General features: G+C 41.7%; 1 protein-coding gene across 1 annotated transcript in view; it reads left to right on the forward strand.

The window, feature by feature from the left end:
- Acad11 (acyl-CoA dehydrogenase family member 11) overlaps positions 1 to 14278 on the forward strand; it is a 61145-nt gene that overhangs the window by 15953 nt on the left and 30914 nt on the right. The window contains exons 6-13 of the mRNA XM_055629638.1: positions 925 to 1066; positions 1354 to 1475; positions 2496 to 2602; positions 3717 to 3843; positions 9553 to 9630; positions 10915 to 11053; positions 12136 to 12243; positions 13933 to 14031. Coding sequence (XP_055485613.1) covers positions 925 to 1066; positions 1354 to 1475; positions 2496 to 2602; positions 3717 to 3843; positions 9553 to 9630; positions 10915 to 11053; positions 12136 to 12243; positions 13933 to 14031 — 922 coding nt within the window. The remainder of the gene's footprint in view (positions 1 to 924; positions 1067 to 1353; positions 1476 to 2495; positions 2603 to 3716; positions 3844 to 9552; positions 9631 to 10914; positions 11054 to 12135; positions 12244 to 13932; positions 14032 to 14278) is intronic.

Here is a 14278-nt window from a genome sequence, read left to right on the forward strand (position 1 = left end):
ATCTGTAACCCAGACTCTGACTTAAATATAGATCTGTGTGATTCAGAGCCCAGATATGTCTTAAGTTTTTCCAAAGACTCAAGGGACTGAAAATACACACAAACAAGCAAGGAAGCTTGGAGCATCCTGACTCACGTTGCAGTTTCATCTGGCCAAGTATTGTTACAGTCCCCATAGAATAGGCTGTGGAGGGTCCTTTCTGAATCAATCCAAGACACACGATGTCACACCACTGTATAGAATCTCTAATTGAGGCGTCCCGCTCTGCAGTTCAGCCCCCGCCTCAGTCCCTATTAAACTATTGAAGTAAACTATTGTTATTAGCTTGGTGCATATCATTTTAACTCTGAAGATTATTTGGTGACCTTTAACTTTTTTAAGCTATATTTATTTATCTTGTGTGCAGTGAGCTTGGGTCACACATGCATATTGTACATGCGTGGAGGGGTGTGTGACAGAAGACAACTTGAAGGGATCAGCACTTTCCTGATTATTTTATATAACTTACTTTAAAATATTATTGCCATAATCGTATATTTATTATATAATTAGACTCATCATTAGAGCAAATGCTTTCTTATACATTGATTCTTAAAATATAATTAGTAATTAGAATCTCTTCTTTATCACAGTTCCTCCAGATTGAGAGGTTTGAGCTGTGTTTGCATCTGTTTGTGAGCAGAGACGTCAGGGTGGAGTGCAGGAGGATTAGCAGCCAGCAGTAGAGCCAGAGACCTTGTAGACAGTCAAGGCTAGTTGGTTTTCATAAATGAGATGCACCACTGTGGGCAAAGGCTACAGACTAGGACCTCATCTTGCATTTTGATGGAAATCTGGTGGTTGAGGTGCACTGTGTCCTGTGCTCGCTCACTCAGTTTGTTTGGAATTTCAGTGTGTCAAAGGCGCGTGTGCATCTTGTTGCAGTGTCGGGTGATAGCAGTATTGGACTGGGAGCTTTCGACCTTCGGCCATCCTTTGTCAGACCTAGCCCATCTCTCCTTGTTCTACTTTTGGCCCAGGACACTGCCCATGATAAACCGAGGCTCTCACATTCAAGAGAACAAAGGTACAGAAAAGCAGTCTTATTAAATCCTCTTTATTATTGCCAGAGCTGAAAGACATTAGTTTTATGATGTTTTTGTTCCTTAAAAATGTTTCTAATTCATATTACTGGTTTTCTGAACATAACATTTCACTTTTTATAATCTTTGACAATGCACAGTTTTTGCATATAATATTACTTGGGGAATCACTATTTAGAATAGGCCTAATACTGTCTGTGTTTACATTGCATGCTGTATTGTATCTTCTTGTGATTTTTATTAAGATTTATGCTTTGGGCTGTTTTTATAGGAATACCATTGATGGAAGAACTGATTTCAATATATTGCCGTCGCAGGGGAATTGATCCTAATCTTCCTAACTGGAATTTCTTTATGGCCCTTTCATTTTTTAAATTCGCTGGAATAGCACAGGTAATTATTTTAGCACAGGTTTCACCATTCCTTACTGATGTACTGTGAACAGTGTTTTCTGGTTCAAGCTCTTTTGTCTTAGTTCTTAGGCCACTGTGCAACTCCAAGTGTCAGATATCAGTAACATGTATTAGAACTTAGAATAATAATAATAACAATAATAACAAGACTTCAATGGGAAGAAGTCACATGTGCTATGACTTTTTTGTGTAACAAAAAAGGACAGCGAGAGAAGGCGTGTAATGGCAAAGTAGGGAGAATTGTGGCGGAAGACCATGGTGAGTACCTGGTGTAAAAGCAAGCTAAAATTCTGTTGAAAACCAAAAAGTCTTCTCCCCTTGTTTAGTCAGGAAGCCACCCATGGCCTGATGCCACCCATATTCATCCCAGGCAGGAACACAGTTAAATCTTTCTAGAAATGTACTCATAAACACACCCAGAAGTGTGTTCCTATGGCGATGCTAAATCCAGTCAGACTGACAATGAAGGTGAACAGTCATGTGGGAGAAGGGCTGTATTAGGTTGGAAATACAGAAATGGAGAATTGTGAAAATGCTGATTGACATTCAGCCAACACTGCTCAAAGGAGACAGTTTTACCTAAATTAGGGATCAAAACTGATATTAAACAGTAAAGGTCATCTCATTTATTGCCATCTTGGCTTGAGTGTTGGATGCTATGCTGTTTTGATACCTATGGAAGGAAAGCAATGATCAGTACAGACAATGCAACTTGCAGGCTGGTTTTTCTGGCAATAGCTCATTTTCAAATTTTGTTTGAGTTATCAATTACACTTCTGCCTGGATTAGAGTATCACAGCTACATGACACAAGCAAGAGTCTAACACAGAGGTACACAGTTCTCTCTGCATGTAAGTGCACAGCCTCAATGGTCTGATTGACATCTTTGGACTCTGAGTTTAGTTCTCCACATGGATCACAAACTAGAAAGACTAATTGGATGGTTGAGGGACCATTTTCAATGAATTTTAATTGTTCTATTTCAATATGTTACTTGTAGGGAGTCTACAGTAGATACATCTTGGGAAATAATTCATCTGAGGATAGCTTTCTGTCTGCCAGTGCTGTGCAACCTCTGGCAGAAACTGGATTACAGCTCTCAAAACGGTAAGGAAAACAGATTCTTTGGGCAATTCAATTTACAGCCTTTATTAGATAGGTCTCTTAAGTTCCCAGGGAACAGGAGATGGTAGTTATTGGGTGTGGGGAGGTCAAAACTTTTAAAAAATGGAAGGTATATTGCTGCCCAGATATGGCTGTTATTGCCAGTGAGGGTCATGTTCTAGTAAATTGCTATATACCTAAAAATAAACTGACCTAAAAATGTAAAGAAAATGCCCATGTTTATAAATAAATGTGTTCTTTGCCAGTTTGAATGTATAACTTTTTAGGTGAACATGTTTTCTTATAATATTTGTTACTTACGCATACTTATTTAAATGATCTTATTATATTATTTATTAACAGCAATGCTACTTTTTCTTCAACATTTTACAAGTGTCTTTGAAACTCTAACAGGTCAGCATTTCTGAGGAGTCTAACCCACTCTTCCAGTTACATTTCTGCTTCTTATACAATGTGTGCATAATACTAACCTCAAGAACACACTAAGTCCCACTTTCCCATGACACAACATGGGGATAATTGTTTTTTTACAACTCATTTCTGGATTTCTCTTTGTGACTTTTCTCCAACAGAACAAGGGCTCCATTGTGTTTCTTGTTAGTCTTTCAAGGTCATTTTTTAAAATGTTCTGCACAAGTATCTGTGAAACACATGTGAAGAATAATGGTCAGATTTGTACATAACTTCCTTGTTCCTTTGTGGTTTTAACAGCTCACATCACTAAAGCTAGTGCTGATTGAGACCATGTGAGGCTTGTGTTTTCCCAAGAAGTTATTTAAGCATTCAAGCTTAGTGATCAGAATAAAGCAATTATATGTTTACTCCATATTATGAAGACCAAAAATAGTCCATGGAGCTAAAGTTGTAGCTCAGCGGTAGAGCTTGCCTGGCTGTTGCAAGGCTCATGGCTTGCCTCCTCAAGCTGCAGATAGCTAAGGAAGCAGAATTTAACAGCAGTAAGCCCAGGCCTCCCAGATATGGCATTTTCCCCTAAGGATATTTTTGGTTAGCTAGGGAGACCAAGCACTTCTTAAAGAAATCCATAATAATGACTTTGGACATCTTTGTAATCTTTTTTTTTTTTTCTTTTGCCAAGGACTTTCAAAACTGCACTCCCACAGGCTGACCCTAAAAGCCAGCTGTTTGTACAGACCAGGAGAGGCCAGGAAGTTCTCACTAAGGTTAAGCAGTTCATGAAGCAGCACGTCCTTCCTGCCGAGAAGGTAAGGTGTGAAAGGACTGTCATGAGTTGTCTCCTGGCAGCCAGACTTTCCTCCATTCTCCCACTTACCTTAAATCACGGCCTCATACACATTTAGAGCTAAAAGATGCCTGGAGGATATGCACACACCTCTACAGGAGTAGAGCAAGGCCAAAGGGAACAGGCAGTGAGGGCCTGAATACATGGGAGTAAAACATTACGTCCAGCTGCTTTTTGCTGAAGATGGTGACCTTCAGCTTTTGTTTAAATGTGGATGCTCTGAAAATTTGAGTTGACTCCCGAAATAGATAAGGCCGTGACCTTTGGCCTGTCATTTTGAGTCACATAAATACTACCCATTCTTTTCCCATAAGCTATTGCTCTAAGAGGTTACATCAAAGAAGTTCATGGATTGTAGTGAGGCACCATTCGTCCCATAAAGAAGTGTGTCCTGGGTACCTAATGACAGACTGGACACCTAGCGAGCAGCTGAAAATGAGAACAAGACAGATTGGGTTTGTGTGCCCCAATGGAAAGACAGATGGTAAAAAGAAGACAAATGCTGTAAAGAAAAGGAAGAAGAACATTTGACAGTGTGTGAGGGACACGGGTATGTATATGTGAGGAGATTGTAAGGGCGTGGCTCCAGTCCATGCCTGGGGTATGTTGTTGGCCTTGTGCTGGTTCGTTTGTGTAGCCTCAGTTTCCTTCTGCACCCTGAGTAAGTCTGGCCATGTACAGTAAGTCTTATTGTAAGTACCTCTGGCTGTGAGAGTTTAGAGCTGGGCTGGTAGAGTCAAGGAAGGGACTCAAAAGACCAAGAGTCTCACACAGTGCTCAGAAGTCAGATGCCTTTATGGGGAATTAGGGTTATTGAGTTATATGACTAGTTGCCATAGTGGTAAATATCTGAGATGAACATTTAACATAGAGTGAGATAGATTTGCTTGAAGAATACTGAAGTATTAATTCTAAAATTGACACCTCTTTCATCCAGTGACACTGAGTAGTTTCTGCTCTGGCTAGTGTTTGTCCAATTTTGAGTTTAAAATTAAACTTTTTGTATGTCAAAAGTGGAAAACAGCACTTTTAATTCAATATGGCTGTCTGAATACACCATTATCCTTCCTCGAAGAAAATTCAGTTGAAGTTTTAGGAAATTAAATTTTAGGACAATGGAATTAATCAGTGAAAGCAGAAAAGGTGCACACCATAAAAACAAATGCAAAGTAGATTTGAAAAACTGAGTGGATCATACCAAAGAATATATCATCATAAAGAAAGGTGCATCTTGAAAAATTTTGAAATGAAAGTGGGCTTTTTCCATAATGGTGAAATAGGTGATTGGGTGATAAAGAGAGCAAGCAGAAGAGAGAAATCAAAGGTGGCTTGAAGAATTATACAGCTTCTTGGGCTGGTCCCCTTCAGCCACACAGCAGTTGTATTTGTCCCAAGCAGAAGGCTGTCACAGTACTTGAAAACAACAACAAAATGCTTTATGTTTCATGGAAGCCAGAACTTCAACAGGAATGTGAGTAGGCTAGAGCAACACCCTCAATTGTTCAGCTTTTTGTTTGCTTGGTGGAGTTTGGATGGAGTTTTGTTTGCTGGATGGAGATCCCAGCTCACCTATCAGTTCATTTAGTTTCCACGTGCTCACACTGAAACAAAGCCTCTCTGTTGCATGCCCATGACTGCAACCAGCCCGTGATTCTAAGGACAAGCGAAGATCGGCAGATGGAAGTAAGGGGTTTTCTCCTTCATCCTTAAAGTCAAACAGGTGTCCCAGGGACACTGCAGCAGGGCCGGGAAGGGTCAGGGAAGGCTGTGGTGCCTCTGAACTCCACGTTACTCAGCTGGGAAAATATGGGCAAAGAACTTACAGTAAAAGTAAAACCAAACAAAACCCAGATGGACTGGCGAAAGCAAAGGTTGCCTAAGCTTGTGTGGTAAGAAAAGACACTTTGTGTTGGTGGAGCCCTTTTTAAATCTGGGTTCCCACATCTGATAACGTGTGGTATGTCTTCATGCAGACACTTGTACCAACATGTGTAGTTTTATCCTGTAGATGATCTGAACAGTGCTAATGCCCAGCTGTGGGTCATACTCTCGAATGATTGCAAGTATTAAACAACAATTAAACAACAATTCTCAAGATAAAGGAGAGAAAACACTGAATTCTGTTCAATGAGGTGCCAAACCAAGTGGGCACATCTAGAGAATATTATATCGTGTACTACCGCACCATTTTAACAGCAAGTATCTTTAGCTACTAAAATTCTTGATGACTTTTAAAATATTTTTGTGTGTTTTCCATAATAAGAAAAAAAAATAAGGTCAGGGGGACTATTTCTGTGACCTTTTGAAACTCCTTAGGTATCCTAAAATGAACACATAACCAGTATCTTTAAAGTTGTACCAAGGCAGCTCTTCCTGTTGAAGACAATGATGAACACTAACACTCAAATGTGTGACAGGAACAAGCAGCGCAGTGTAAGGAGCACATACAGGTCATGGTGATCATGTTACCGGAGTCTGAGGGAGCCCCTTCATGTTCACCAGATGATACGGATAAATGCAGGGACTCTTTCGGGGCTCGTCGTCTCGTTATTTAAGGACTGGTAGGAATGGACTCAGGTGGACGCAGAGGGCAATTTTATTAGGCACCCCATGGCAGTCAAGCGGTACATCTTGGCAGCTGCCCAAAGGAGAAGAGAAAAGCCATGCCATGACACGTACGATGGCATAGAAGTCACCGCATGGCATCAGGTAGCCACAAGGCAGGGAGGGAAGCTGTGGAGAAGAGTGAGGAGGCATAGCGTGGCAGAGAAAGCGTGCTTAGGTCCGGGCCAGTGTCCACAGAAGGGAACAGGGAAAGTGGAGTCAGAAAAATAGGCAGAGCCAGCCAATCCCCAAATAGCTCATGGGGATTTGGGCTAGGGGCAGTTAATTCTGGGAAGCAAAAGTATAGTAGTCACTAAAGGAATTAGGATTTCTCCTATCTCTTTAGCATGGCTTAAAATGAACCCGCCCTCCTGGGGCATGTAAACACAGGCATGATTTGATTTCTCAGAAAAGAGATAGTCAGCATGAGTATATCATAAACATCTTTCCTAATATATTTATTACCAAACATGATAGCATTGACTTCTTATGGCAACTCTGGGAATAGAAATAATATGCAACCCCAAACCTCATTTAACTGACTTCCTGACAGATGTGACAAGAGCTCTCCATCCTGGAGCCTTTGAAAGTGCAGGCCTCTGCCTTGTCCAGCACTGGACTCCAGACTAGCCTTGCTTCCCCTAGAGGAACATTGTTAGCAGTGCTGAGAGTCCATTGCTGAGAGCAGTGTATTTTGGAAGAATAATCTACAATAATTGATGATACACATGAAAAGTTTTGACAGTACCCATGACCTTTAGCCCCGTAATTCTCTTAGCTGAAATGTTGAGAAAGTGGTTGATAGAGAGATGCTATAAGTATTTGTTTATTAATATGTCTCTAGAATATTGGAGAATTTTCATCCAGTATTTTCTTTGTGCTGTTTTAGTTGTACAAATCAGAAGTCACTGTTTGGCCCAAACAATCTTATTTAGATTTACTCACTTTGCTATTATATCATCATTAATTCTTGCAACTCAGATGTTTCTCCTGGAGCCAATTTCCTTTGCTGAGAGTCTACTGGGGCTTTTGTTGCTGTTTGTTGGTTTTTGTTTTGTTTTTGAGGCAGTAACTAGTCCTTGCCAATTGATGATGCTTTCATTTTGTCCTAGTTCTTTGAAATTCCATGTTATGTATTGAGACAGGGTCTCCCTAATTAGCTCAGTCTGCCCTCAAACTCATGATCCTTCTGCCTCAGCTTTTCAAGTGCTAAGATTATAGGTATGTGCCACCACCAGCAGCCAAAAGACAGTTTGGGAATATGAATTCTAGGTTGTTAATTACTTTCTCTTGGTAGTTGAAGATATTCACCCTTGATTTTTTTAACATTATAATTATATTTGTTTATTTGTTTGGGGTTGTATGCACATAGAAGTCAGGTCCTAGGGATTGAACTCTGGTCGTCTGGCAGCAAGCACCCTTACCCTCTGTGCTGTCTCACTGTGCTCTCCTCTTGATTTCTAACTTCGTTGTTGCCATAGAGTCAGCCGCTCGACCTCATGAATCAATTATATCCTTCTTCACTCATGTTTTTCTTCTCTTTTCTGTGTGGAGTAAGTTCTTTAGATCTGCCCTCCAGTGCTGTTATTGTTGTTTTGTTTTGTTTTGTTTTGTTTTGTTTTAACTGTTCCTGGACCACAGTTCAGGCCTCCATAGTCTGCTATTGTCTAACTTTGGAAAGTGTCAGAAATACCTGGAGAATTCTTAAAGAACAGGGGCCCAGACTCTGCAAAGTGACTTAGGAACTGTACTCCATCAGTCTTTAGGTCTCCAGGGGCCTCTGGTCCCACCAACCTTTGAGAAGCCATGATAACATTTTTAAGCTTGGTTGCTAAGGCTTTTGTTTCCTTGGGTTGCGATTCAAGTTCTCTTTGTCAGTTTTACTAGCCCATTGTCATACATGTAATTCCTTCCTTTGTTCCTGCAATCTATTGACCACAAGTATTTTATGCCATGAATGTGAACATTATCTATGGTTTTAAGGAAGCATGATTGTTTTTGTTGACGTGCTGTTTTTGCTGATTCTTGCCTGTGATGTCTGGTTTCCTGGAGTGATTAGTGATTTTTCAGGGTGGACTGTGGGCGAATTTTTTTTTTCTAAGAAGTTATATATATGTTTTTGTACAAAGCTCCTTCCTCCAGAAGGGCTGGTTTTGTTTCTGCCAGTGACTTGTGGCCACTCTTGGCAGAACATTGTAAACCTAACTTGGGTTTGAGGCTTGAGGGCTGTACATGTCTGGCATTTTGATCCCATTCTTGGGTAAAGTCAGGTTTCAGGGAATGATGTTTTTGTTGTTGTTTTTTGTTTGTTTGTTTTTGTTTTTCTATTTCACTGCAAGCTGAGGGCTGTGTGGAGGGCCTTCTCCCCAGGGTCTGTCTCTAAAGGTGCAGATTTTTGTGTGTTTCTCTGTTCGCTTGTTCCCTACTTAGGTTTTACTGCTCAAGCTGGCTTTGATAGAATGAAAGATCTTTATGCTCCCCTCTGCTGTGTTCAGCCCTTGGCCTTATCACCCGCACACCTGCTGAGGTTGCCCATGTAGAGCCTAGGTCAGCCCCCACAGCCCAGAGGACGAGCTTAGCCCACCCTCCCGCCTGTCTAAAGAGAAAAGCTGTTTTGTTATTTTCTTTCTGGGACAACTGTGCATTACTTAATGTATCTTTAATTGCTAACGTTTCACCCAGTCTTTTTTGGGGGGGTGTCTATGCCCACTTGTGTGCTATTGCTGGAAGCAGAACACTTACATCTTGGGTATATGATTAGTACTGTCTAATATTGAGGTGTCATAACTTTTTGATGAGCAAACATTTAGAATTTTTAATATTCTACATCTAAGGTTAAGAAGAAACCTTACTGACCAGGATGATGACACATGCCTGTAATCCCAGCGCTTAGGCAGCTGATGCAGAATTGTGAGTTTCAGCCCAGCCAGAGCTACATAGCATGACCCTGTCTCAAAACCACACATATGCGGGTGGATGTGTACACACACACTCACACATACACTACTCATGACAATGTTTACTTTGTATTAACTTGGCCTAATCATTCTCCCTTCACCATCTTCAGGAAGTAGCTGAATACTATGCTCAAAGTGGAAGCTCAACAGAAAAGTGGGGGCACCCCTTAGTGATTGAAAAACTGAAGGTAAGAAAGACAAAAAAAAAAAAAAGTACTCAACATCCGGAAATGCGTACATTTGGGGGATCTTAATTATTGTTGTTGTATGGGTAACAGATAACTACAGTGATAACTTCTTTTTTCTTTTCTTTATGATCTTGATATGTTGATCAGGCTGGGCTGGGATTGTGGTGATCCTCCTGCCTCTGCTGCCCCAGTGCGTGGATGACAGGCATGATAGCTCATGCTCCAGGAATAACTTTCTTTGTTGTTGTTGGGTTTTGTTGTTTGTTTGTCAAGACAGGGTTTCTCTGTGTAATGGCCTTGGCTGCCCTGGAATTTGCTTTGTAGGCCAGGCTGGTCTCAAACTCACAGAGATCCACCTACCTCTGCCTCCCCAAGTGCTGAGATTAAAGGCGTGTGACACCATGCCTGGCCATGAGGAATAACTTAAATTTTTAAAAATCTGAGATTTAAAAAATCTTGTGTGGATGTGGTGGCTCACACCTGTAATCCGAGTCCTTGGGAGGAGTCTGAAGGTGGAGAATTGATGCCAAGTAGAGGCCAGCCTGGGCTATGTAGTGAGTCAGCGCTACAGTATGAGTCCCTGGTTAAGTAGAAAAGGGATAGGGGAAGAAGGGAGGAAAATAGGAAGGAAGGAAAAAGAAATAAAAAGGGAAGGAAAGAAAAGGGAGAAAAGAATTTACTATCAAGACTGGGCTACTTGGAATTCCGAATGTGGTTCTGATGAAGATAATCTCTTTATGCTGCTCCTTGTTAGCCATCACTGAAGTGAGGGGAGGCCGGAGGAGGGCAGTGGGACATGGAGGCTGGGCTGTAACTTGGTGAAAGAACTCCCCTCTTGTGTATGCAAGGCCCTGGGCTTGTCCAGCAAGGAGCAGAGACAAAGCAGGACATCTGTCCGCAGTGGTGTCAAGTCACATTTCATGTTTCCAGATCTTACCAGCAATACATATAATAAACTACAGCGCATAAAACATTGGCACAATTACACTCAGATGTGGATGGGCATGATTGCAATCGTTCTGATTAAATGAGAAGCATTAAAATATGCAGGTCTAGTGTTTAGAGCCAAACCTAAGAAAGCCTGGAAAGCAAGAGAGTTCCTCAATTATTAACAAACTACTGCTCTACATTGAGATGGTAACCCCTTGATTTAATACAGTATAGAATTCAATGAAACAACTCAATAAATGTTTTTAAACTTAAAAAAACCATTAACAGCAATATCTGTTTAAAATAAGCTTCTTTGTTTGGAAAATTTTGATCATTTGTCCATCCCCTTGACAGGAAATGGCCAAAGCAGAGGGCCTGTGGAACTTGTTCTTGCCAGCTGTGAGTGGTCTCAGCCAGGTGGACTATGCCTTGATTGCCGAAGAGACAGGAAAATGCTTTTTTGCTCCAGATGTTTTTAACTGCCAAGCACCAGGTCACTACAGCAATTTTCTCTGATGCTTTGAAGGGTGTTGAAGAACTCTTTATTATAAGGAAGTTTTCCTATACAAAGTCATTCACTTAGAAATTTTCCCATAATTTTCAGCTACTCTGAATGCAAAGTGGATTTGAGGTCTTCAGTGAGCTGTGTAATCAGCGCCATTACATTAAGAGTGCCAGTAGACAGAAGTAGCCACCAGGAGGACTGGTTGTATAAACACCCCTCTTCCTGGTTGGGGTTGGATATTTCTGTGGCTAGCTGGAAGTGATAGAAATTTCCAGGGCCTTTTGTTGATTTCCCAGTCTCTCCATTGTGCGAAGCTCTTTCTCACAGGAGGCTGCCTTTGTTTCTGCCAGGGGCTTGCAGCCCTCATTGCCAGCACACCGTAAACTTAATTGGCAGAAATTCCTGTCATGCCCCTGCCAAGCGGTCCCCAGTGCTGCCTTTTATTGTATGGCCCTGGTGCTAAGGCCCTCCCTCGAAAAGTTGCTGCCCTGTTGAGCAAAAGCTACAAAATGAATCTCTACACAGAGAAACCCTGTCTTGAAACAAACAGACAAACAAACAAACAATGAAAGCTAAATGAGAATTGCTGCAGTTCGGGACAAGGAGGTCTTTCAGAGTGGGTGAGTAGAGGTTCTTGCTGGGAACGCAGCTCGTGAGCAGTTTACTTACCCACGCCGGGCAGGCTTTCACAAGGACCTGGCCCAACACGTGTGCCTGAGGTACAGCGTGCACACTTAGGGGCTGGAGCCTCAGTATAGAGGATCAGCTCCTCTCCAGGAGCATGGAGTCACTCCTGGCACAGCATACAAGTGTCACACAGTCAGAGGTTAAGTCAGGAATGCTTCAGTCCTGAGTGAGTTAGACCTCCGTAAAGCCACGGAATGAACTGAAGCCGGGTACTTTTAATGATACAGCATGCCATCTTTAGATGTTCTGTTTAATGTACGTTTCAGAATATTTTCATCAACAAACATTTTATTTGAAAAGATACCATCTGTATTATCTCCATAAATGTGGATTTCGCACTGATAGTTTCAAGTGTCAAACCAACACTTCCTTCTCCGGTGTAGACACGGGCAACATGGAGGTCCTGCACCTGTACGGCAGTGAGCAGCAGAAGCAGCAGTGGCTGGAGCCTCTCCTGCGTGGGGAGATCACCTCTGTCTTCTGTATGACAGGTAGGAACAAATCACAGCCAGTCCTCCGTCATCACGGTCCTGGGGTTATTGTGGGGGGACGGACTGAAGCAGTGTAGGATATGGGTCGGCTGTAGCCAACTTTGCTCATGGCCAGCAATGTGTTTATTTTGAGCCTGGCTTGGAACATCCTTAAATGCCACCAGCATTCAGGATAAACACTCCCATCCTTCGGGAGGGTTCTGGCTGTGGCCTGGCAGTCTGCTTCAGCATGAACAGTTGGGTGATGTCTTTTAAATTCCATTGTTTCTACAATTACTGCTCATTGACATTCATCTCTGTGATATTTATATGAATATGAACTACTCAACTGTTCCATAGCCCTAGAGAGACAGAACTTAAACCTGTGGAAATATTGCTGCAACCACAGTGTGGAGGAGACAGCCAGGGACACGGTGATGGGAATGATATTAGTGCGCTTGTACATTGGAAACAATAATTTTAACATTCCCTAAAGATGAACAGTATCACCTCATACTCAGTTTGAAATTAAATTTGATTTGGTCATAACGTGACCTTTCACTCATGGCCAGATTTTGTCATTTTCTACAACTGTTTATATAATAACAAAAGTTCTTTCTACTTAAATCATGGAAAGGCGCTGACTGAACACCTACAGAATGACGCAATGACATAGTGTTTACAAAGAACAGCTTACGGTCATGAAATAAGCTTGCCAACCCCTTTCTCTGAAAACAGCTTTCCAGCTTTAAAACAAAATGCATCAAGTATCTAAGGACTCACTTCAAAAGAGCAAGAAAGGAACTGGGGGTGTGGCTCAGTCTGCTTGCCATACAAGTATGTGGGTCTGAGTTCCATTCCCAGAATCCATATAAAACAGCCTGATTTTATGACACACAGATGTAATCACAGTCCTGGGGGGGGGGGGTAGAGACAGGAAGATCCATGAGGCTCACTGACCAGCCAGGCTAGCCAATCACCAAGTATCAGGCCAATGACAGATCCTGTATCAAAAGAAAAAAGAAAAAGCCCAGGGTAGACAAGAGCCTGAAGAGAAATGACAATTGAAGTCATGTCTGGTCTCCATTTACACATGTGTACCAGTATGTGAGCATGCTAATACACACACACACACCAAAAATAAATTAAATAAATAAACATAAGAGCAATATAGGGACAAGGTGAGAGTGGTTTGTAAATGCTGTACAGAAAGCATTGTGGAGACCTAAGTGGTGAGAAGATTTGAATGTTGTTAGGTGTGGCCTGGCAGACACACCTAACAACCTGTAAGGAGCACGTACAGGTACAGATAGAACTCGTTAGTAATAGTAGAGGAATCCAGCCTGTCAATAGTTAGAGCAAATCTTTATGTGGAAAGTCAAAGGCAGTATTTTTATCTATTTTTGGTGATTAGAAAAACGACAAGGGAGTTGCATCCCAACTCAGACATCAGTGAAGGCACCAAGAAGACAGTTGTTAGTACTGATCCCACACTTTTTCCCTCCATCTTCCAATTCATATTTAGTGAATGCTTACAGTGTGTATGTTATCAAAGGACAAAGAGGGAAGCGAAAAGATAAAAAGGTTAAAAAAATAAAATAAAAACCAGCATCCCTCTGTCCTCAAAGAACTTGCGCTTTCTCGTTTCAGCCTCTTCAGCTAATGACTGATTTCCGCCTGCCTGTAAATCAAGCCATTGTTCTCTTCCAGAGCCCAATGTTGCATCAAGCGATGCCACAAACATTGAATGCAGCATCCAGCGAGATGGAGATGGCTATGTAGTTAACGGCAAGAAGTGGTGGAGCAGCGGTGAGTGTTCTCTGTGTTCCTGTCACCCCATTGCTAGAGCAATGCTATCTGTTCCCATCCCTGCTTCACAGTCCCGAACTTTAAACTCTGCCTCTGAAACATTATCAAACTTAGGAACAGTGCCAAGAGAAAAGGTAAGTTGGTAAATTGTGGAGCCTGGGTGTAGATCGATGGTGGTAGAACACATGTGGGGTGTGTGTTTTGGGTTCAGTCTTAAATATCAGCGACAATGGTATGTGTGGTACAT

The sequence above is a fragment of the Psammomys obesus genome, unplaced genomic scaffold (assembly GCF_907164565.1).
Source record: "Psammomys obesus unplaced genomic scaffold, mPsaObe1.curated_primary_1811, whole genome shotgun sequence".
Taxonomy (NCBI): Eukaryota; Metazoa; Chordata; class Mammalia; order Rodentia; family Muridae; genus Psammomys; species Psammomys obesus.